Source organism: Alligator mississippiensis, chromosome 4 (genome assembly GCF_030867095.1).
Source record: "Alligator mississippiensis isolate rAllMis1 chromosome 4, rAllMis1, whole genome shotgun sequence".
Lineage (NCBI taxonomy): Eukaryota > Metazoa > Chordata > Crocodylia > Alligatoridae > Alligator > Alligator mississippiensis.
Window position 1 is genome coordinate 7,491,202 of NC_081827.1, and position 24,993 is coordinate 7,516,194.

A 24,993-nucleotide genomic window follows, 5' to 3' on the forward strand; every position below is an offset into this window, starting at 1 on the left:
AATATGCTTGAGGTCTAGCAATATATTATTCGGTTTAAGAACAAAGCAAAAATAAAGATCAGTTTATTGGAATGCACACTAATTTGTTATATTGTATGTTAAGTGTAAAAAAACCCAAGAAACTCAACAAACTAGGCAAACATAGTGAAAGGTAGTGATTCATTAGTCCTGTAGTCATTGTAGTTAAACACAAATTTCATATTCAAATTTGTAGAACAAAATCTAGCTTTCTTGAGCATCTTGACAGTGCCTCCAGTACTTCATTGTCATTTCTACAACTAAGTTAATATTACTACACCTGAGTTAAGGTTTTTAGCTGGAGCTAAAAGCAGTGTGCAGGACTATGAACCAGAAGAGCGGCATTACCAAGAATGGCTGACTGAGCAGCATTTCAGAAGAAAGGGTAGTTTGAATAGTAGAACATCAAGAACATTAAAGAAGAGAAGGTTGTTAACGTGTGGAGCGAGGAGAGAGAGAGAAGCAGGAATCGGGTACAGACTAATGAACCATCAAGTCAACCGACTCTTGCTGTTGCTTGAATAGAAACGCTGCTGCCACTGCTGTGCAGTTTGTTTTAAAGTTTGGATACAGCGGGAATCAGGGAGGAGGGCATGCAGCTTCACTCTTGCACCTTCCCTTGGATTGACCCCTGGACTTATTCATCCACATCATTTTCAATATAAAAATGTGAGCTGGGATCTGATGAAGCCTAATGGAACGGACAGCGGAAAGCAGCGTGATGTTTAAGGAGTGTAAGCAGTTTATTGGTTTTTAACATTGGTTTAATTTTTGACAAGTTGTTTCTAGTAAAGCATTCTAGTAAAGCACTAATTATCTTGACTTTGTTAAAGCTTATTGGAAAAAAAAAATATGAACAGAGCAAAAAACCCTTATATATAATTTTTCAGCAAGGGAATAATTGGCTTGTTAGGAAAACAGTGAAATTGACTGTAGGCAAGGCACTGCCAAATGAAGAAAGCCAACCAAAGAAAAATATTTTTATATATTTCACAAAAGTATAGCAATAAATATAATTTATAACCATTGTAAAGGACAAAAATTTTAGACAGATGTGATTTTTCAAATTATCCCTTTAAAATAGCTGTATGGTGCACAAGACTTGACTGTTTTTTGTTGATGCTTGTATAATCTCAAGTACTGGATTTCATAAAAGATTTTAAAATATTTTAAAGAAAGCAATGAATGTTAGGAAAGAAAAAACAGCAAGAATAGATTGATTTGACTTGCTGTATATAAAGTCCGATTGAAATAGAACAACTTAAGCTATTAACATCTAGGTTTTTTTCATTTTTCTTTTTTTATATAGAACTAACATATTTATGAAGTTGTTTTAAACTCATAGTATTTCCCTGCTGGGCTCTGATATCATTTTCCCCGTGTCCTGTATGTCCCTTGGCACACTGTTTCTGACTTTCCAGAAGAGTGAGTCTTTGCAATCCCCTTCAGATCAGTTTAACTCTAAACCCTGAGACTCATTCTCTTCCCCACCCTGCACACTGTTGGCTGTCTCTTAACAGGCTTTGCAGACAGGTGAGCTTTAGATAATTTAAGTTTTAATGAGGGACCGTGGATAAACTTTGCAGTCAGATGAATAATGATCGGTTACTAGAAATTCAGTAGGAGAAACATCAATTTCACACTTCTCAGACCTCAGCTTAAGTTTAGGTTAAAGGGTTGCTTGGAGTCCGTAGCCTTTTTTCAGGTCCCTTGACAGCTGCAGTGATTTCCAGCCACGTCTCTTTCTGCAGCACATCCAGTCTGCACTCAGACTCATTAAATATTAAACCTAGTATTCAGGAACATTATTCACTCATTAATATTGCATCATGGCCTAAACTGCATTGTTCAAAACATTTTAGGATGTTATGCAAGGCTGTCAAAATACATTAACAAACTTGCTCATGTTGAACTAAGCAAAAAATGACAAACAGTTTGCACTATAAACATGTTTTACTGCAATTCTTGTATGGTATAACCATCCTGAGTTGAGGAAATAGCACACAGAAAATCCACTGGTAAAAGACAGTGAAAGATGAAGAAAGTCAGATGAGATGAATATTCATTTTCAGGAAAAAACCACTCCTGTACATCACATCCTCAAATAATCTTTTTCCTGGCTACGTGGAGATCTTGCTGCAGGATTACATCTCTGTGTAGGGACTACTGGATTTTAGGTTTATAGTCTTTACCTAGAGCAATGCAGACGATGCCTTTCCTGACAGTGACCGGTAAACGAGGAAATACATGAATGTTGGTGGACTATACGCGATGAAATAGGAGAGCTAACACTGTGAAGATCGTCGAAGGTTTATTCTTGATCACTGGGAACCCATCAGATTGCCTACTGCCGTTTCAGTTGTTAAGAAGTTATTTCCCTGAGAAGTAATGGAGAGTGAATGTTTAATCATTCACTGGATGTTGTACGAACTGTTTTGAAATATGTACAGTTTGAGTGGGTGAAAATGGTATAGTGTGTTATGCTTGTTTTTAGTATTGCATTGTATTACCAACGATGGATGACTTGGGGGTTGTAAATTAAATTATAATAAAGCATTCTAGTATGATGACCATTCATGATGACTGCTGGATGTGCAAACTCTCGATAGTTTTGTAATCTCTGCACATTCCGAGTGTATGTATTTTTGCTGCTCTTCCTGGATGGGAAAGGTTTTCTTTAGTGTAACAAATGGAGCTAATCTTCAGCACCTACTACATTTAATTTCAAGAGCAGCAGAAATGGATATCTGAGGTAAACAGTGAAGGTAGTAGAATGAATCCTTGCTGACTGAGAAATAAATTATTCATTTTGTTAGTTTAGCTAACATGGTTCGTGCTGTGCAGGTTTTCAGCACTATGTCATAGACTAATATTGTATAATTAGCAAAGCTCCTCTCTCCGACTCATTAAGAAACAGATCTAGAAATGGTTGAAATTTGCTTAGAAAGCACAATGAGTCCTGTTCACAGATATTCTTGCAGAATGCCAGCCGCATGTCCAATTAATTTTTTAACCTTTGGTTATCCTTCACAATTGCTTAGGAATAGAGCGTGTTGGTAATTTTCTCACTAAGCTTTTTTTTCTTAGAAAATGCTGATTCATGAAAAGCCGAACTTTTTTTGTGGAAGCATAGCAGTTTTGGCAAAAAATTCAGCGGGAAAGTTTTCTCAGATGCAGAGGGAATCTGGATCAAACAGGAGTGAGCATGACTCACCCAAAATACCCAATAGCTTGGGGCTTATGGTGCACACCAGGGTTGTGGAAGTCCTGCCTCTAACGAATATATACAGGGAAGAAGAATAGTTTGTATTCATTGGAGCAGGGATTTGAATCTGGGACTCCCATATCCCAGGTGAGCTACCCATCAAATCAATCTCTTGCTCACCTGATGAATCTGTAGCATCTTAATGCTACACTGAGTCTCCAGAGCGTAACTTGAATTAATGCTAGGTACTATTCATTTGGCCACATTTGAACATTTTTGAGTTGGGGTAAAAACCCATCCTTTTACACATCTAGTTTCCTGACAGCTGGAAAAAAGATTGCTTCTCCTGTAGCACTCAGGAAAGCATTTCAAGCAGTCGTAGTCTTTACAATTTTGCTTTTAAGTTAAAAGCATTTTTGCCTACTTTCTTGTTATGGACTTTTGTTAGGAAGGGGCATACATTTTTACCCACAGTCTCTTTAAAAGTGAGAACAAATGTCATCTAGAGTTTCATGTTAGTGTCATTTTTAGAGAACACACTGAAAAACAAGCGAACGAACAAAATCCCAATAAGAGCAATTACTTTATTTTGTCTTTTATACTCAGATCAGTACTGGTGTGGTGCATTTACATGCATGAATTAAGCAACCAGGACTCATGGTAGAGGTGATTTAGTTTAGTGGACCAACTAGATATTTCCAAAAAAAATTCTTTAATTCTTTAAGCTTTAGGATACAAACACCCTTCATTAGGAATCGGAGAAAAGATTGTAAAAGTCCTCTTGGGTAGAAATGAAAGTTCAGATTTCATAAGAGTTCACAGAGGAGTCAGCAGAAGGAATAGTCTCCTGGGCAAGCATTTCTTATCTGGGAAGGTGTCTCCGAGCTCTGGTGTGAAGCTCTGTGATGATGCAAATTACCTTGAACAAACGTGGGGGCAGTATATCAGGTTTCAGATGGTCAAAGCTGCTTTCTTCTTGTAAAATTATGAAGATTTCATTATCATCATAATAAGATGAAAGGCGTTTGTACCCAAAAGCTTGCAATTAAAGATTTTTTTTTTTCAAAAATCTAGTTGGGTTAATAAAAAATATCACCTACCATGAGTCCTGATGACTTTTTTCTCTAGACCAATATGGCTGCAACCTGGATACCTGATGCATGTATGAATGGCATTTGACCTACCCTGGCAGCTTATTTCCACAACAGTGGGATGCCATAGCTTGCCCTGTTATAACACCAGGTTTCATTTTACTGAAATAGGATAGGCATGTGTATCAAACGTGTCTGCAGGGTGTCCCTGGAGGTCTGAATTTATCCCCTCTGTCTCTCTGCTTGTCTCAAAGAACAGCTTGAGGTTGCCCTGGGACAACTTCTTATCCCTGCAAACCTCAGCTCCATTGCCCTTTTTACTAGACTGTATAGCTACAGCCAGGAAGTCTCTGCCAGCTCTAGGTGACCTCCACTTTGGATTGTGGAAGAAATTTTAGGTTCCCCCTTTCTGTAGAATGGGCTAATCTGGAATACCACTTGCCCAGAGATCACTCTTCACCCCAGGCAGTCAGTAAGTAGACTAACAATAGAAGGGTTTGCTGTATAGGAGAAGAGACTTGTACAAGAAAAACTGACTGCAAGTTTGGTGGCTGAGTGAAAAGACAAGTAAAGTTTCTTACCCTCCCATCTGGCTACACCCCAGCTCTCCTGAGAATCCTGCCAGTGTCTCCAGAGCTCAGCCTTCCTCCTGATCCTGCCAGGGACTTTCTTTAGCCCCAGATCAATCCAACGAACACAATGCTGCCGCGACTAGACTAAAACAACTGCAAGCCAGCCCACACGATCTGCCCCATCAACATTGTTTTAAGGTTTCCCGAATGCTCCAGAAATATTTGATCTTCCTTGAGGCACCTGGAATTCCCCTGGCTGATGGGCTGTTTATCTCGGGTGCCTGCTCTCCAGAGGAGTTGACTTGCCCATGCCAGGCAGGGAATGCTTTGGGTGCCCAACCCAATTATGTCTTCTTCTGCCTGTGTTTGGAAGTGGCAGTTCTTGCTCTAGTATCACACTAGCAGGAGAAATTTTGCAGTTCCATCCTTGACTAAACCAGGTCCCAAATCCTAAAGAAGTATACAGATGGCATGATGATCTATATGGTGATAACAGCATCGTAAACAGATGCAGCTAACACTGGCTTTCCAGCAAGACCACACATCATACCAGTACAACAAACCAGGTGAAAACGTCCATGACGCCCCGCGAACCCCCAAAACGTGGGTCTGTTACAACATGAAAATGGAGGCAGTTCAGTTACTACAGTTTTACTCTTACTAGGTGTGGGAATTTGGGTAGATTGAGTAGCCGAGTCTCTATTTTAGAGATAAGGCATAATGAGTTTCTAGTGGCTCGTTTATCCTTTAATGGAGTGGGAGTAGTGTTGTTCTGACGGTGAAGTTTGGACTATGCAGGGGGCACAGGATTTCCTTGCTTAGAGAGAAAGCTTATCCACTATGTCCTAACCTGCTTGTTAGCCTGTCTTCATAGCACGAGATGGTACTGTGCATAGGTAGAAAAACTGGCTCTGAACGCAAGCCTCTGGACTGAAAGCAGGATACCTGTGTTAGCAGGACTTGGCTTATTACTCAGAGTGATGCACCATGCCAGCACAGCTATATTGCTTCCTTTTCTGGAGCTAGCACATGCACAGCTAATTTGGGTATCTCTACCTTGCGCCACAGATGCATGCTCTGTATTATATTAGCGTTGCTACCTGACAAGTCTCTCACATAGGTAATAGTAGCAGAAGTAGTCGGAATGCTTAGATTTCATGGTTTTTAAGGCTGGAAAGGACCATTATGATCATCTTGTAAGACCTCAGAAACCTGTGGCCTAGCTTACGTAGAACCTCTAACTTATTATATTTGTCTTTGAAATGGAAAAAAGGGGGAGGAGAGGGACAGGCATTCACTGACCTCTTACAGTTCAGTATCCTAGACCTCAGAATTTGCAGCCTGTGTGATCGCACTGGAACAACCTGGGCCTCTGCAGCATTACTTGAGACATTTCCATGCAGATTGGCTTTGCTCTGAAGTCCTTCTCTAGAGAATAGCAGGGCTAGCTGTTTCAGATATGCATGTGCAGCTTCTCTTGATATCTGGTGCTTGCTCATGCATAGCTAAGAGCAGATTGTATCCCACAGATATTAAAGATTAAGAGCATTTTTAAAGTCATTTCATCCATGTCAGTGCAAGTTTGCTTCTTGAGAAAACTTGGGTACATTTTTAGTAGAATCCCACAGAGGTGGACCGTCCTCAGAAGATGTTTTGTCTCGTTTTAGCAGGTTTTTCAAGATAAAGTAAAAACCAAAACTCTGCGGGCAGTTTCTCCATTAATCTTTAAGTTCTGCAAGCATTATGCCAAACTCTGTCCTCTGAAAAAGCTGCAGTGAAATGGAGAGTATTGCATTTACTCACATAATACACCATCTTTCCTTCAAAAATTATCTTTCCAGAACAGGTGCGCGTGTTAAGTGGGGGAGCGGATTCTTTTCTGGAATAGAAGCATGGAGGAGTAGGAGGAGAGAGTGGCTACACTGTTAACCCTCTCACACAGCTGCCACAGTCAGGATTCCTGGCCATAACTGGAAAAAGCATTGTTTCTTCATCCTGCCCTCCCCAAAATGTGGGTGATTTATTTGGCGGGGTGTGTGGTACGCTTGAAAATACCGTAACTATGCACATCAAATGCAAACTTGTAAAATGTACCTCTTCCTTTGGGCTAAGATTTGCCTGTCTTCACAATAGTAAGTACTGCAGCTGCCTTGCGAAGCGAGGGCAAAACCAGATCTATCCGTCGCTGGCAGCAGGAGCACACTTTGTCCTCTGAAGTTCCCTTCACTTTTCCTGACCCTCTGGCTAGTCAGTATGTATAACCAGAGCTCCGTGCTACCGTGTTTTTGCAGAGAAATCCAAGCCATATTCCACATATTTTAGGTCAACCATTTGGTTCAGTAACTTGTTTAATTCCTTGTTGTGTGACCCAGTGTGGCATTTGATTTAGGGGAAGATTGTGTCCTCAGCTCAGCTTCCCCATCGGAGGTGTTTGCAGCAGCTGGCACCTTGCAGACTTTAAAGAGCCACTGAAGTGGAGAAAAAAGGAAGATGTGTACCTTTCTGCCCTCTGGTCCCTGCTGTTTTGTTGGGGACCCATGCCTGCTCAAGGAATGGGATGCAGGTACTACTTAAAAGCCTCATTTTCCTTCAGGGGAAGGAGTAAGCCAAGCAGGATTGGAGAGCCTGACTCTGCTAGCTAGGAAGTAGTCCAGGCTGGGTGGGGTTGCCTCAGACCCTACCCCAAACTGGAAGGGAAGCACTTGGGGTTCCCAAAAAAGATCTGACTGTTGGGGTAAGCAGACCTGCTTCTCTGTTTTTTGGAGGAGAGTGAAGCTAGAAGGGGCGCAAGACCTGAGTCCCTGAGACAGTGGCCTAGCCTGTGATGCCAAGCTCAACTGCCTCCTCCCTTCCTCTGCTCCCCTGGGGCTCTAGGAAGAGGGCACTAGATACGGCATAGATGCTGGAGACTGGGGAGAAGAGCTTAGTTTTGTTTTCCCCTGTGAAGCATGCTTACGGGTATAAACTCTCAAAGGGGAAATAAATAATATGATCAGCACGGTTTCCCCAGCTTTTCCTTCTAGAGTGCACCATAAGGTATCAATGCAGAAATCAGCCCACCACCCACAAAAAAAAGAATGCCTCTTTCTCAGGGGAGGAAAAGGAGCGTTCTTCATGTAGCTAGAGTTGTTTATTTAAACTATTTTGCTAACAAAACCCGAACCAATTAAGTCGATAAAGATTTGGAAGAGTCTGAGTACTGCAAAATCGAGCTTGGAGTTCTGTGGGTTCCCTAGACCAGTTAGCTATGCATCTGTCCTGATGCATCCTAGAGAGCTGCAAGGGCAAGACAGGGATTTCCTATTGTGTATAAAAGTTTGGGAAAGTAGCGCATTGTTGTCTGCTGCAGAATCCTAGGGGCTGAGGTCCAGGCGGTTGCTTCCAGGCTGTTACTACCTTATCCCAGTAGATGGCTATGGAGTGATGAGGAGTCTAACCTCGAATGGTCTGGCATTAAGGGTTTTTTTCTGGTCCACCATTGCTTTCTTTCCCTCTCATCCTTAGCAGCTTCTATTCTATAAGACTGAAAGGTTCTTTGTGATGTACCCTTCAACAATTGACCTTGTATTATTACTGAAGAGACCTACAGCTATTTTCCCTGCTAGCCAGTGGCTGTATATATATCTAATAAGGGGAGATTTTTTCCTTGAAGAGTGGATTCCTTGCTATGGAAGTTCTTCTTGTGTTGCAAACATTGTCTTCTTTTTCCTTAGGCTGAGAAATTCTCGGGGCATCAAGCCAACCCAATCAAGCAAATACAAACTGCCAGAAAAAAGAGGGAAAAAGTGCCTTTTCTCTCTTACTGCAGAGAGGAAGATGCAGACCAGTGGCAGCAAAGTAATGCAGAAAAACCCTTTTCTCTGTTCAAACAGTAATTCAGTGGAATAGACGCCTAGGGAAGTTGTTGCCTCTCCATCACTGGAGGTGTTCAAGAAGAGCCATTGGTTGGGGATGATCAAGGTGTAGCGATGCCTATGTTCTGCTGTGGGTATTTCCCATGCTTCTGGGCTTTGGTTGCTCCCCCACCCCATTTTCTGCTACATGTGTCAGGGTGCTTTAAAGCCTTCCCAGAGCCATTGGGTGTTGGCTAGTGCCAGGGCTGGGGACTTCAACAGAGGTGTACCAGTGCTCTTGCTAGGAGCTAAGCCAGAGGTTGCTGGCTAGGTGGTCTTGTCCCTCTGCTCAGGATCAGACCAATTGCCATGTTTGGGATTAGGAAGGACCCCTGGTCAGATTGGCATGGACTGTGAGGGGTTTTCCCTTCCTCTGTAGCAGTGGGCGTGGCCCTCTATGTAGGACCTCTTGGGCATATATTGACAACAGTACCCAGAAGCAGGGCAGTGGCTGCCATGGCTCCCCTGCTTTACCAGTGTGTGGCATAGTAGGGTCTTAGGTCTCTGGTGTGTCCGGTTGATGGTAGTGTTATGTAGTTTGGGTGGATGATGCTCTGGACGGGCTGGTTTGGATAGGGATGATCCTGCCTCAGGTAGGGGGTTAGACTAGACGACCTCTGGAGGTCTCTTTTCAGCCCTAATTTTCCATGACTGGCATAGTGCCTCTGCATGCTTCCACAGACAGTGCTAATGCATACGTATGGCCTGCTTCAAACTTTGTTTAAAAGAAATGGGATTCACATCAGTATTACACTGACTCATTCAAGATTAGATGTTCAGACAGCTCTTCTCTTAGTGATACAATGGGAATGCAATAGGAAGTTTGAAAGCTATTTTGAGTCATTAGAAAAGTTGCCATAAAATCTTGATCTTGCCTGACACTTGAGACAGGAGTATAGGTCATATAACAAGTTGAAGAGGTCTGGGACGTGCAACAACAGAAAATACCCTTTTTTCAAAGGGTAGCCAGAACAAATACAGGGTGATTTGTTGCTGCCAGTATTGGAGGGGATAACTTTAACCGAGCAAGATTTTATGAACAACTCTGCTCCACGCTTAAATCTTGGCTATTAAAGGAAAGAACATTACCTGCACAAAGTCTTCTCTCCCTTTCAGATGTAAACCTTATAATCCTTTTTCCATCATTTTTCTGGCCCTCCAAATTGGGACAAGCAGAGCAGGCTCTTATTTGCAATATCCTAAATATATTTTGAAAATGGAATTTGTCTTGAAAGCATTTCATTTTTTCCATCCTCACAAAATTCTTATTTCGTATAGATATCATGGTTGCTTTTCTGTTTCCAGGTTTGATATTCCCTACTTAATTTTTACATGTGTTCCCATGGTCTTTTGAGGATCCTATAAGCTAGCGGTGGTCAACCTTTTGACTTTTTGGGCCAAATGGAGTGGTACAGGGCCAATGCATGGGCTGGGTTGGGGTAAGGTGCTGTCCACTTCCTTCCCCTAGGCATGGGAATCGAGTCCTGCAGGCCTGGCACTGCCTTCTCCTTGCCTTGCATGCTGGGATTCGGCCCCAGTGGCCTGATGCTGTGCCCACCTGGCCTTGTGTGCTGGGATCGGGCACTTGATCCAGCGCACAGGGCCTGAGGCTCCCCTGCCACCAAATTTCTAGACCCGTGAGGAGCCCTGGGGGCTGGGGCTGGCTTTCAGGGGGTGGGGGGGTGAGTACCCCTGCTATAAACAGTTATACTAGCTATAAGAAGGGAAAAGGACTCTTTTTTCCCTGGACAGGATTTCTGAGAAGGCTGAAGTAAAAACACCATGATATTCTTCTTAGAAACTCTTTAATTTAAGACAAGGGATTGTACAGGGAGTGAAGAAGATCAGAGGCCTGAGCTGATGAAGCCAAGCTGGTAAAAGATCTCCTCTAAGAAGTATCTTAGTGGAAGAGTGTGGCGATATTAGAAAACAACTAGTGTCACAGAAACACAGACCTGGTGGGAATTTTGCTTTTTTGTTTATTAACGTGTCCCGACAATCTGGAGTTTGCAAGGTACCAAAAGAGTGTGTTTGTATGATGCTCCATCTTACTGAGAGGTTTAGCTTGTATGTTCTCTCTACAACCAAAAACCCAGCAAATGTAGAGAATCATACTTTTCTTTAAAGGACCTTCCTCGTATTAAGGTTTTGGAGCACGGGGTCTCCCAAGTAAAACAGCATACTTAATTTAGGTTATGGGACACAACACCTTTCTTGGATAACTTCTGATCACTGCAACCAGTGCATCACTTTGAGCTGTCCCAGCTCTTTCTTTTCCCACCTCTTCCACTGCTCTTCAGGACAATACAAAAGACAACCTCAGGGCTGCTCCCGTTGACGTTGGCTCCTCTGCCCTTATTGGTAGTGGCTGTCAAACCTGATAAACTTAGCTTGAGGTTTTTTTTGGTTGCCCTTATTTCACAGAGGTCATCTGCTTCTTGTAAAAAGTAGTCATCCATTGAGAGCAGACAGGTTTGAAATGAGTATGCAGATGAAGTGATTATTTCTGTTATGGATGCCAAAAGAAAAGACAACTAGAAGTTGCTTTACTGGCTAATTTAAACTCCTTAGTTTAATTTATACACTAAAACCAATTAAACATGGCCTTGAGTTTGAGCAGAAGAGTTTTATTTTCATTTTTCTTGTGGAACACCCCAGTAGAATAGCAGTATAATATTCTCAGCATGGTCGAGAAAAAGATGTTTGTACATCTCCGACATTAAATGCTTCCTTAGGGTGTCCATTTATTTCCAACTGAGAGATCAAAAGGCATGGGCACACAGGTTTACACCACTTGCAGTGGACGTGTACACTAAACCCATACTTTACTGTAAGTGTATTGAAGCTGAGATAAAGTTTCTTTCAGAAAAATCTGTAGTAAAGATATTCTGGTTTAAATTGCACACAAATGTAGATGTAGTCTTCTCCAATCCCATCCTATGGTAATGATTTGCTCAATGCAAATGGGCTATTTGCTGCTATTTTACCACCTAGTAATAGCACCTTCTGTGTGCAGCTAACTGGAACAGCTGCTTGTTCTGCATTGCATTCTGGTATAATTTACATCAGTGTACAGAAATAATGTGATTACACTTGTGTGAATGCATCATCTCTCCATGCTTACGGGGAATGAGTGTGGTACATCCTTGTATGCTCACTAAACCTTGGGTAGGTGACTTACTGTCCATTAGAATAAGCCCTGTGGTGGCTACTGCCTCAGTCAGTTGATTCAAAATTAACACTTTTTATTCAAAATTGAATGCTTTCTGTAATGGGACCCAGTACCGTATTTTTAATTCAAACAGCTAGCCTTCACGGCTCTCATAGCATTCATTCCCTAGGTAAAGTCAAGGACTATTTCTTGTCTGGATAAGCATTGGGATCCAGTCTTTAGCAGCACTGACAGTCTTAAACAGAGCAGTCTGATCTCCTGCATTAACATGTTCTCGGTGGTCACTTAGTTATTGATACGTATGTTCACTGTGTTCAGTCTGTCTCGCATCTCATTTTCACCAGTTCTTATCCTCTCTTATCTAAAGTCTTCTCAACATGTTAGTATTTCAACGGAAGGCAAGATAAAAATAATCATATGGTCAACTGTGTTTTGGCTATCCCCATCTAAGGGATGATTTAACTTTTACCTATTAAGACCATGGTTAGAAGAATCCTATCTTTGGAGCTTAGAAGCAAGAACAAGAAAAAAAAATCTGACAAAGATTTGCTTTTATAAGGACCACTGATCCACCGCACCTGTGAGACCAACAGATCATCCGGAACAGAAATGGAAACTAACTTTGAGGCATTTGGTTAAATTGTCAATAAATGCCTTGTTTTTTCCTTAAAATGTAATTAACATCTTATACAAATCTTTCTTAAATTACATAACCATGGAAATTCACAGAACATTTTCCATCCCTCAGGCTCCTAGTAGGGTAAATTACCATTGTAAAAGATGTATGGACCTTATTACTCAGAGAAAATTTCAGGGCGGTCTGGATAATGTTGTATTTTGTTTAGCGTTTACATTTGTGCCCCTTCAAAACAAGGAAGTTGAAAGTATTGTTTGATCTCTCTTGACTTGCACGGAGCTGTGCGCCTAAAACAGCTCTGCTTTAGAAAATGTACCTATTAATTACTTTAATATGCTAATTTTGGTCATTACAGTAAGAAAATCAATACTTCTTTAGGTTATAGCTGTTGCTAAAATTTCCATTTAGTGGAATGGGGACAGTCGTTGATGACTTAAGCAGGGAGATCTGATGTAGACTTCCAAATATGCACAGGCCTGATTTAGGGCAAACCATTTAGTCTGTATACTTCAGTTTCCTAATTGGTAGAGGATGTTTACTTAAAGTAATTGCAATGGGAATTAAATTTTGTATAAGAGCTTTGAGATTCGTAGGTGGAGGGTTCTGTAGAAATGAGGGGTGTTATTCCTCTTCGTAGTGGCCTTTAGACGCTCTCATATCTGTCATCTTAAACTATAAAGTAACTGAGAATGGGAAATAATGTTAAGCATTTGTTCTAAATCTCAATCTATGAGAAATGTTGTTGGCATTAAACACGTACCTCTAACTAATTATAATAAGCCAGTGACAAGATCACTGCTGTTTGTTTGGTTTCACTGAATGAGATAATGTAACCGGAAAGCAGTACACGTTTTAAGTGGTCAATATTTTATAACCTAATAGTTTGTTGAATTACAAGTTATCAACTTTTCTTTTAAAAAATGTATAGCAAGCAGTCTTTAACTGCTGTTTCAGCAGTTTTGCAGACATCGAAATAATTTCCTTGTGAATATAAACGAGCAGTATAAGGGTGTATATAGTTGCTTGTTTTTTCACCCCCTTTTTTTTCTTACAACTCTGTCACCTTACGTGAATTGGAGGTTCCTGGTTAAACAGGGGAGTTATTACACTGAGCCCTTTATTTTAGTATAATTAAAATTTTCATTGCACGCTCTTTATTTATATAGACTTCTTAAACTATTAGATAAATCTGACAAGTTCTGATATGTAACTGTGTACCTGCATATAAATTGTGGGCCTGAATATTCACTGTGGGGAAGGTCATAATATAATTCATTATTGAAGATTTAGCGGGTGTTTGCTCTCATTCTTGAGAAGTACATGTGGTATTCCAGTAAAATGAGCTTATAACACTGGAAAGAAAACAACTACTGTAAGTCAATGTTAGCAAGTTTTTGAGACCTTAGAGTAGAACTGATGTGTGTTTGTTTCGTTAAGCTTCTACAAGCCACCCAATTACATAATGCAAATAAGTGAAGCTTACATTTAAATCATAAAATTTTGCTGAAAACTGACAAATTTAAATGAGTCATGATAGGTGTTTGAAATGGTTTTATAAGTAAAACTTGTCTTGCATGAATAACTACCGAAGGTGTTTCAGAAAGTGAAGAGCAGATTCAAGTGAGGTTAGTGCTGCGTGCTTGGGGAGAAGTATTTTGGACCATGTGAACTTGGGCTGGGGAAGATAATGAAAAGGGAATAGGTATATCTTTTAGGGATCCTCTTACGAGCTCTGCCAAGACTTCTTACAATGTACCTTTTCTTTCTTCTGAACCTGTTTTGATCAGATGGTGTAGAAGCAGTCTGTAAGCGAGGTGAAAATTTTCATTAAAATGTAAACTTTTTTTGAGGAAAAATACATTTCACAGTCTCCTTCTTCTCTGTTTCCTCAGCTTCCACACGTTATGTATCTATTGTAAATATTATTTCAGTTTGTTAGTCAAACGTTTATTATGTTTCACCTTATTGTAGTGTAAAAAAGAGAATGGGGGATAATATAGTAAAGTGAATTATGAAAAAAATGTGCCCTCCTGTATGCTGGAAAAGCCTAAGTGGCTTATTCAAGGGCTTCAAATCATGGTTATATGACATAGTCTTAGTTATAGAGTTCCTGTTCCTGAAATGTAGTGTTTCATTCTGAGCTGATTAATTGCAGGAAGAATATGAACACCTTGGGCAATTGGCAAAGAATTAGTATCGTTTAGTTAATGTATACCTCCTGGGAAACACAACACCAAGAATGGACAAGGGATTTTTCAGATAATTTAGAGGGGTATAAATTAAGAGATATGAAAGGGAAAATGCAGAATAAATATCTTCCTCTTGACAGAGCTTTGTAACTTGTTAGATCATGAAATAGTCCAATCTGTTACCTTATATGGGTTTCTTCAGAAGAAGATCACTCAAAATATCTCCTATACTGCTTTGCTACTTTGAGTAAGTAGTTCTCAATTTTTTAATTGAAAAGATTAGGGATCCTAGTTCTAGAAACTCTGGCATGGCTAGTTACACTGGTGTCTGTTGGCTTAGAAATGGTATTTAAAGGTTTGCTTTTTGGGAATTGGCTTATAGGTGTGGATGGGTGTGTGTGTGTGTGTGTGTGTGTGTGTGGAGATATATATATGCATTAGAATGGTTCAAGTTGGGCATCAAAGGTTAATTAATTTCTAAAAAGCATGGGTCTTGCGCACAAAGTTTCTCACAGCCCTGGAAGCAGACAGGCTGGCTGACACACCAAGGCCAACAAGAACACATAGTCTGGAAAACAATCTAGGAACTGGGAGCATATACCACATTGTTCCATAACACGAGATAAAGTGACACCAGCTAACAAGGCCCCAGAGCAGGGGGGGCCTGAGTTCTGGTTTTGGGGGAACAGACTAAATTAGGAGAAAGTCCAGAAGGCTACGTGGACATGTGACCACAGAGAGACAACCAACCGGAGATAGCCACGGATGAAGAGTCATCAGGAGGGAAGGAGAATACAAAAGCAGGGACTTGAGAGTAACAAAGTGTCCCTCCCTGTCCCTTCCTCCTTCTTGTCCCTCCCCATCCTCCTTCCTGAGAGGGATCCCTGTCACCATCCCCGTCTCCTGGGCAGGGTCCCTGAGGCCACCCTGGACAGAGGGCACACCACCAGCCCGTCTCGTCCATCCTGCTGGAGGTGGGGGGTGTGGACCTCAGCATCCCACCTTCAGGCTGCTAACATCTGATGGCTAACACCTAAAAAAGAGCCTTAGAGTGGAGACTGTGTCCTGGCCGGATGTACTTTGACTCTGATGACAGCCCTAGGATTTGGAAGATATATAGAATTGCTTGATTGTTTGTATTGCTTCTTTTCTGTTATCACTGTGCATCAGTCAATTTGCCTATTATCGAATGGAAAGGTTGTGGTCAGCCTGGGTGGGGGGGGAGCAGGAGAAGGAGTGGGACCCGGAACAAGGCCTCTGGGTCCTAAATCCAGAGCCAAGCGTCATCATTAGCTCAAAAGTAGAGAGAATTAGTGACCAGAGAGTCAACAAATAGAATGAAAAACAAGGATGTTTACCTAAAACTTATCCTGGGTGCAAAAAGGAGCAAGCTTTTGTTTTCTAGGGATAAGAAGGTAGGCCTGTTTTGTGATTTGGTTGTACCGGTTGTTTGCAGAGTCTGTGCAAGTGCTGTGCATTGTGAGTAAAATGGCAGCCTTCCAGCTGAGTATGAGGGAGAGAGTCTTCTTGCCTTCGATTATTGCACATAGTTAAGTCCTGAACTTAGGCAAGGGAGGACAGCCATCCAACGCAAAAAGCTTAGAAGCTAAGCAGGCAGCTACATGTGAAACCCAGCAGACGCAGAACAGGATGAAGAGCAGTTTGTAAGCAGGACGTAAATTGTGCTTTGTCAATTTTTTCTGTACGCATATAAAGTGTCACTTGATGGAATTCCTGGAAGAGAAGATCTGAAGACTAAAAATAAAGCTCTTCTTTGTACCTGAGCTGCCAGCCAACCAATTTGAAATGCATCACTGGTTGCCAGGTAGACTGGCAGGGTCTTTAGCAATGTTGGCATTGCTTGGAACAATAGGGAGTTTAAGCCCCCACCCAGGTGTGTGAGGCCAGTCACATAGGCAGAGGGAGCAGGTTTCTACCCTCCCTCAGGAATGTATCCAGCTCAGGTTACAACTCAAGGGTTAGCTGAAGCCGATGGGGCCAGAGGCGTTTGCCCTCTGCAGTGACCATGGTAACCAAATTGTCAGATAGCAGAGTTTGGGGAGAGTCAGAGATGGTATTCTGCCACCCCTGTGTTTTGCTAGTCTATACCTCGCTGGGATTTCTCTATGCTTTTTACTGTGGTGCCTTCTGTGACTGGAGTGTAGATGTACTCACTGCCTTGGCATTGCCTGTTAATTCTGTGGGAGTCTTCAGTTTTTGAACAAAAACTTCTAAAGTCCTGGAGCCAGGTGACGGTAGCAGTTTAGATCAGGTCAGACAGGACAGCCCTAAATTGAGTTCATAAGAATGGACATGCAGCGTTTTGGTAGAAGCAGAAAGGAACGTTTCCATTTTCTCTATAGTATACTTAGCAGGGAAGTTGAACATAACAGCAGTCAGGCTAAGTCATCAAACAGCTTACCTGGGAGATAGGAACCTATTATTTAGAAGGGTTAGGAAAACTGACTTTCTGCTCTTTGGAAGAGAGATTAAGAGGAGACCTTGTTGAGGTGCATAATTCTGAAGCCAGGAGAGAGAAGTCTCAAAGACTAACTGAGCTAATATCAAATAAAAGAAGGAAGGGGCATGAATCTGAGCGAGAAGCCTGAGGTTTCTTTAAAGCAGGCAGGCAAATGTGAAGAACTTAAACAGCCACTTAAATAGAGTAATTAGTATGTGCAGTGAGATAAAAGTAGGTATCTTGTGCTTTTAAAAAAAAAGCAGCAAACTTTTAGAGGCAAATAAATGCAGGGAGGAGAATCCACAGAAGGTGACGTGGGGTGTACTTTAGTCTCTGAAACATCTAAATGTAGCTTTTACTGTTTCTTAACAAAAAGGGACTACTGAGACTTCTATTTTGACACCCCTTCTCTAGGCAAAACAGCATTTCTGTAATCTGCAAGAAGACTGGTGTGTTTTGACTGCGTTATTGATTGTGCAAAAGATTTGATGTATTGATGCTGCTGGAATAATTTGGGGGATCTTGGGAAATCACTTAATGGAATTTGGTCCATGTCTGCATAATCTGACTTTCTGCTGGAGTAATTGAAGATGCTGCTTAATAAACTTTATAAAGACTCCCAGTTGGTTGCTGTGTTTCAGAGGGTTGTCTGAGCACAAAAGTAATACATGTTCTAATTCTCTTTTCCCCCCCACCCCACTTTTAAATCTTTTCCTTGGGGAAGAATTTAATGTACCATAATGCTGGTACTTTTTTACAAAGTGACCCTGCACATTATAATTTGTTCTCTGAATCTCCCTTGGTAATGCATAAATGCAGTGAAATTTCTGAAGCCCTGTCTCCTTCACTGTTTTTCAAAAGCCTGTTTGAAAAACTGTGTTTGATATTCCTTTACTGGCAGAGAACTTTCAAATATTGTCATCTTGGTTTTTGGTGTAATGCAACATGTGAAGTAGGTTTATTTTATGAACTAATCTTCTTTATATATCTAAAGGGTGTGTGTGTGTGTGTCAGCAGACATATACATTTTATTCACATTTATGTATAAATGCACACGTGTGAATAAAAGGTATATCTCCATAGATGTAAAATTACATATGGTGTGATCCTAAAGTTATTTTTGTAAGGATTGTCATGAATCCTTATGGGTTTGTTAAACGACCTGTGATCAAGTTCAGAACACCCTGGGTCTGATGTCTTGTGTGGACAAAATCTGTTTTAACAAGCTCAGGAAATAGTAATCCTTTGCTGCTAAATAGCTAACAGCATCTCATGCTTTTGTATTGCTGTGCAAATATTAATTAGGTTCGGCATAGTTTTGATGCCCTTTTTGCAGGTGGCTGTGCTGATGCACAGTGTGGTTATAGCTAGGGACCTACTTCATTTGCAGCCAGGCAAAGACATTTTTGTGGCTTAGTCGCGGCACGAAGAGCCGATTTCATGGCCATTTCCTGGCGGCCCTGCCCCTCGCTGCTGATTGGCAGAGTAGCCCCGGGGGGAGGAGGGATGAGAGGCAGGCTGCCATCTTTGCTGCTGGCTGCCCTTTGTGTGACCCCACCCGTCATCGCTGATTGGTGGAGAGGCCCCGAGGGGAGGAGGGTCTAAGGGGTGGCTGCCATCTTGTTGCTGCCCCGCCATCAAATGCCTTCCCCTCCCAGGCTGGCTCAGGCATCAGGGATCATTGGCTCCCCCTGGGGAGCCAGCATTTTATTACTTTTTTTCCTTAAGTTGATTTTTGTGGACAATTGTGGATTTCACAGTTGCCATGAAATCGCAAATTAAGTAGGTCCTTCGTTATAGCTTGTAGCAACAGGAACAGAGCAGAATATTGCAGGTCAAATGCATGCTCAGCTGTTTTGCAGTAGCGAATAAAATATTGTGGCAAAAGACTGACTTTTTTAATAGTCAGTTTTCTATTGTTTAAAAAAGCCCAATATTATTTTTCTACTGTTTTTCCCAGTGTCAGAAGGAATGCTGTTACCATTTCAGTTGTGTGTCAAGACGGAGAATTTTGTGTGTTACAGATTCAGAGCTTAATAATATAAAAGTTTCTGATAGTTTAATGTCGTCACCACTACTCCTTTGTTATAATAGTGCTTTTGTTTTCCACCTCCCCCCCATTTGTACTGTAGGTTGAAACAGGATCAGATGTATGTACATGATGAACTTGGCAGAGTCCTGGAGCGAGAGCGAACCGCTTCAAATGAGCACCTGACTAGAGCCATTCTCCGAGAGAGAGCCGCAACCGAAGAGGAGCGCGTGAAGGCGGAGCGTTTTGTAAGTGCCAGAAATGTCATGTAAAAATGCAGGTTTCAGAAGAAATATTTATACCTTAAATCTTTCTTTGCCTTTGGCAAACTATAAAATCTAGAGAACAGGTGTTTTTTCTTTTGCTAACAAAGCTTTTTTCTTATGGTGAACTTCATTTTTGCTGATATTTCCCCTGTCACTTCACAGTCCTTGTACAAATAGATGATTTAAAATCATTGTGCACTTTTTTTAGCGTCCTGAACCTGTGGTGTTGCGGCAAGATTTTTTTTTGCGTGTGTAGAGAGCATTTGAATCCCTTAACTAAATTTTCATTTAAAGGAGGGGAGGCTAAAATCCTGGCCTGGTTCTACTTAAGTGCTCTGTACATCCAGGTAGATTATGTGATGTGAAGTTAGGAATGCTACATGACTGCATACTTGATCCGTGCATGCTTAATAATGAAGAGATGGCAACAGGACAGTCTTCCTGGGCAAAATAATTGACTGACTAAGGGTTTCAGAGGTGTATTTTTTTTCTAATGACCGTAAACCGGAAACCTAAACCATATGTGAGTAATTTTGGATGGCTGTGCCCCAAATCTTAGTGCCAGCTTATTGGAAGTCTGTGTTGAAGAACTGCATTTCACCGGAGCATGTGATTTTTATATATATATATATATGTGTCTGTGTGATATAATCACATGCTCCGGTGAAATACAGTTCTTCAACACAGACTCCCAGTATAGATTTATATATAGAAAACCTCTCTGGCTTCCAGCTTGTGAAATAGAGCTGGCTGTTTTTTGCTGGGAATTGACACTGTAGATTGCCGGCCATTTCAGATGTCTGACAGATTTGTAGCTTCCCACAGCAATTGCTGCAACTGCCTGTATTCTCAGGATGAAATCCCTATGACAATTCTTTGAGGTATGGAGGCATTGCTTTGCTAGAAAGCACTTGAGTATAAACTGTGATATGGGCATTTTCAAGTTGGGGAAAAAAAATGAAGGCTGCATCTTGAAAACCTGTACGCATTTACTTCAGTTCACTCGCATGAGTTTTCCCTTTGAAATCAATGGGACTATTCATGTGAGTAATGTTAGGGATACGTAGAAGTATTTGTAGGATTTGGTGGCCTTACTGCCTAGTGCTGCAAAAGTGATTGTGGAAATGTTTCCCTTCTGAAAACTATAAACGGATGGTTACCACATATAACAAACGCATGAGTAAATGGTATTTTTTTGAATCCTAATTGATCTGGAAAAAAAATCACTTGACTAAGCACAGAGAACTCATGCTTATTGTACATAGTCTCAGAGCTTGTCATGAACTATATGCTTGCAGCTCTATTGAGATACAGTTAATTGTAGAGGGGAAATCAGTTTATCCCCATCACTGTGTTTAACAATGGGGGAACAAAGGGAAAATGGAAGGGAGTTTTGTACAGGGCACATTTATTATGCATTTGATCCTAGAGTCTCTAATATCTTTATAAAGCAGACAGTCTTCAGGGCCTCAGACTAAAGAAGAGCTGGAGATTTAATATAGCAATCAAAGTGGGGTGGGGGGGGGTGTTGCATGGAGCAGTAGGCATTTTGCATTTGTAACTGGCTTCATGCTTTTGTGAGGTGCATGTCACTCTCCGTGCCTGAAAATATCAAATGTATGCAGAGCAGGTCTTTTTAATTTTTCTTGAAGGCACAGGGTTTTCTCCTAGCAAATTTATAACACATTCATTTAACAGATATGTCACCTTTCATCTTTAGTTTTCACTTAGCCGAGAATATATTGGCTGGATGACCTAGCAAGCGACAAAGTAGGTTGATTAATTTTGTACTTATCTTGTGGAGGGTGTTGTTTCAAGCCCAGATAATGCTGGATGTGAAGTGGGAGAGGATGTAAATGTTGGGAATGCAGGCAATGATATGAAGCAGTATTTAAAAATCATACAAGCTCTCCATTATGGTAAACCTTAATTCAGTATGCCGTTGCTCTACGACAGTAGCTAGTCCTCAACCTTTTTAGGCTCGAGTCACATCTTCATAACTTTTGAATATAGCGGCACACTATTTCAAAACCACATTTCACTTGCTTTTCAACTGCAGCAACTCTTCTGTTGCAAAAAATGAAGAAAGATCACAACAGGTTAGAATGGTTTTGATAGTATGGATTCTTATTTGAAATCTCTGAGTTTGATAAATTGTGTGGGTGTTCACATGTGTAAGTACTAATGTTGTGCAGTACATTTAAGGGGGTCTTTTGTCACCCTGGTTGAGAATTGCTGCTCTCTGGAGACGAAGGTACTTTCACACGACATCTGAGAGAGTCAGATATGGCCAACACATGCTTTGCATATGGAGACAATATGCCTTGTTGGCTGGAGCATAGATTTTGCATTTGGAAACAGGCCAAGTCTCTAACCTGTGCCAGTGTCTTGCTGAGCAGCTTGGGGATTTCATTTAACTTTTCTTTATTCTGGTTTTTCAACTTGTAAAATTTTAAAACATTATAAAATATGGGTAAGAAGCACTATGTAGCTTATTAGAATTATAATTCATTCATTTTCCAAGGTTGCTCTCAGAAGGCCAGATTATTAAAATACAAAGTAGCAATTAATCTCTACCTGTGTTAGTGCCACAGCGATCTAATAAACATACTCAAAATGATAGAAGATCTAAATATTAAATGTAAATAGTTTAAATATACAGCTCTGGGTAGTAATCCTCAATTTCTTCTTCAGATCTCTTAAAAGCCCACTCCTCTAGCATTCCTTATTCCTAGTTAGGCTCTTTTCTTGGCTCCTTTGCTTACGCACATTTTGTTTAGTTTGTTTTTTTTTCTCTCTCATATATAAACGCTAAGGCAGAGATAATCTATATTTTGTCTTTGCAAAGTGGTGTATGATGATTTCTCATACTATCTGTAAGTCATATTTTTTCACCTACAACACACACCTTTTCCCCAAAAATCACCCCCCAAATTGGGGTGTGTGTATTAAGCAGGCAATCTGATTTTCTTCTTGGGGTTGGAAGCATCTTGATTATGTTCCCGCGTTGCAGTGCGGCAGCTGTGGCAGCACCGGTCAGGGAGCCGAGGGAGTCAGTAGACTTAATGGCCCGTTGTTCCTCACGCTGCAGGTGTTAGCAACACCCACTCCTTTTTAAAAGTCGTGATGTTTCACAAGCTAACCATTCTTAGGGCAGTTTTGTTGTCTGCTAGCTGTCGGTGGTTTATTTCCCAGCCTCTTTAGCTCTTTTCAAAATCCTGGTGCATTTATACACGTACTTTTTGATCCCGTGATGCGCCGGAGATCTGTTGCTTTGGAGCAGACTTGATTAATCGAAACTGCTCCGCATGTGAGCTGATGCGCACTGCGCTGTGCCACGTGCGGTTGTTCAAGTGGCGAAATGCACATCAACACACAGAAAATGGGGGCAGTACGCTTTTGAATTAAAGCACCTTCTATGTTTTTTAGTTCAAAAGCACACCGCCCCCATTTTCTCAGCTCTGACGTGCATTTTGCCGATTATACAACTGAAAGCATTGTAGGGCTGGGAGCATTTCAAAGCGCCTGGCGCTGTGGTGCTTTCTTGTGTAAAAATGCCCATAGAGATCATGGCTTTTCAAGATGATAGAGACCCATGGCAACCACTCTTCACTAGTTCAACTTTAGTTATGCAAGAAAGGGAGGGGAGCTAAAACTTAGGGCGCCTATACACGAGCTGTGAGGCTGCTCCAGCGTGCTGTAATTACAGTGCACTGGAGCAGACTCGATTAATCGAATTTGCTGGAGCGTGGTAATTACTGCGCTCCAGCAGAATCCAGCATCTCATGTATCAGTGTCTCTGCGCTTAAAAATGATGACATAGGCGCTTTAACTAAAGCTCGTTCGATGAGCTTTAGTTAAAATGCCCTCACCGCCATTTTTAAGATACACAAGACGCTCTGGATGTTAATTAGAGTTGCCCCGGGTGTTTTTGGAGGCACTCTAATTAAAGTGTCGTCCCCGCCCCCCAACACCCCTCACCTGGAGCATGTGTTTAAATGCCCTTAAGCTCTATCCCTGGTCTGTGAAGCCTTAATTCTGGAAAAATCTTTTTTCTTTTCTACCTTTCAAAAACAAGGTGTGGATTTTATTTGCGGGTGCGTTGAATGCAAGAAAATACGGTAAATGGTCTGGTATACCAGTTGTTTAGCTCCAGATGGGATCCTAGACTGTTAGTCCATGAGTCAGGTCTTGGATATTGTTTGTAAAGTATTGTCCTTCTTTCCATCACTGTATGAAATTCCTTTGTTGTTTCTTAATTGTTTTAAATCTATAGCGTATGTATCATTTTTGCCTTTTTACTGGGAATTTAATATGAATAACAGACACTGTTCTGATTACGTTCTCATCCAAAGTATTCATGCTCTGTGCCTTGGAAGGAAGGTCAGGGTCATTAGTGTCCAACCAAACAATGAATGTTAAATTGCGTGTGGAAGTATAAAAAACCGATAGTATGAACATGCTGAAGGAAAAGACATGCTGCAAATTCTGCTGCTATTTTGATGCTTATATTACAGTAGCATTAAAAAGCACCAGTCAATACAGGGGGGCACAGGCACTTGGGAAAATGTATGATGCAGTGAGCAAATGTAACAAAATTGCCAAATACATTGCAAAGGCTTGTGCTGCACAGCTGGAAAATTAAAAAAAAACCCCCACTCAAACATTCCCAGTCAAACTACGGCTCTAAGCTTTGGCACTAACATTAGTGTTCCCCTTGCACTAGCATTCCGCTCTTACTTTTTACGTGCCTCCAACATCCATGACCTCCTTCCCATCCCTTTTGAGAGTCTTGTCTCATGCACTGTTGGAGCGGAGGAGGGGATGGGACGTTCTCAGCAGGAGAAAAAGGTTTGGTACAATGCTTATTTAGAGCACAAATAGGAAAGTGGCTGTGATATCACTGAGAGACAGAGGCTTGATAGGAATGCTTCTTTGTTTCTGCTATCTTTTGCTATTTCAGAAAGAGTTCCTCACTAGAAACCAGAAAGGGGCTTAAATGTGGGCAGGGGGAACATAACACCTCTCAGTAGTCAGTGTTTGTTGTAGGCCATTTTCCAGTTGGGATTTGCCAAAGTAGGTAAGGTCCTCTCTGGGTTGCTCTAGGCCGCCCTGTGCTTATTACATGGCATCTAGTGCTGCAGTGAAAATTCCTTTCCAGACCTACTTTCCAGCTGCTTTGGCTGGGTAGAACATCTGTAAAGCAAAGACAGTCCTTACCTCTGTCCATGTTCTAGTGGCCTTCACTAGAAGAAGTCCTGAGAAGTCTGTCCTACCTAGCACAAACTGATCTTTCCTTAGTATAGCTTGCAGCTGCAGCCCTTACTAGTATCTGCTCCTTGAACCGGCTGCCGACCTCCAGCTCCTACTTGGCAAAGGTCTGCATTGGTCTGAGGTGGCCATTTACTATCGTGATACGTTTTTAAGAATGTAAACAATATAAGTAGTTCTGTATTTAAT

The 24,993-nt window shown here is 41.3% G+C and overlaps 1 protein-coding gene across 3 annotated transcripts in view; it reads left to right on the forward strand.

Annotated features, from left to right (window-relative positions):
- Window positions 1–24,993, forward strand: part of CHCHD3 (coiled-coil-helix-coiled-coil-helix domain containing 3) — a 227,537-nt gene that overhangs the window by 69,545 nt on the left and 132,999 nt on the right. For all 3 annotated transcript variants that reach the window (XM_014607579.3, XM_014607578.3, XM_014607580.3), the window contains exon 4: window positions 19,371–19,515. In XM_014607579.3, coding sequence (XP_014463065.1) covers window positions 19,371–19,515 — 145 coding nt within the window. The remainder of the gene's footprint in view (window positions 1–19,370; window positions 19,516–24,993) is intronic.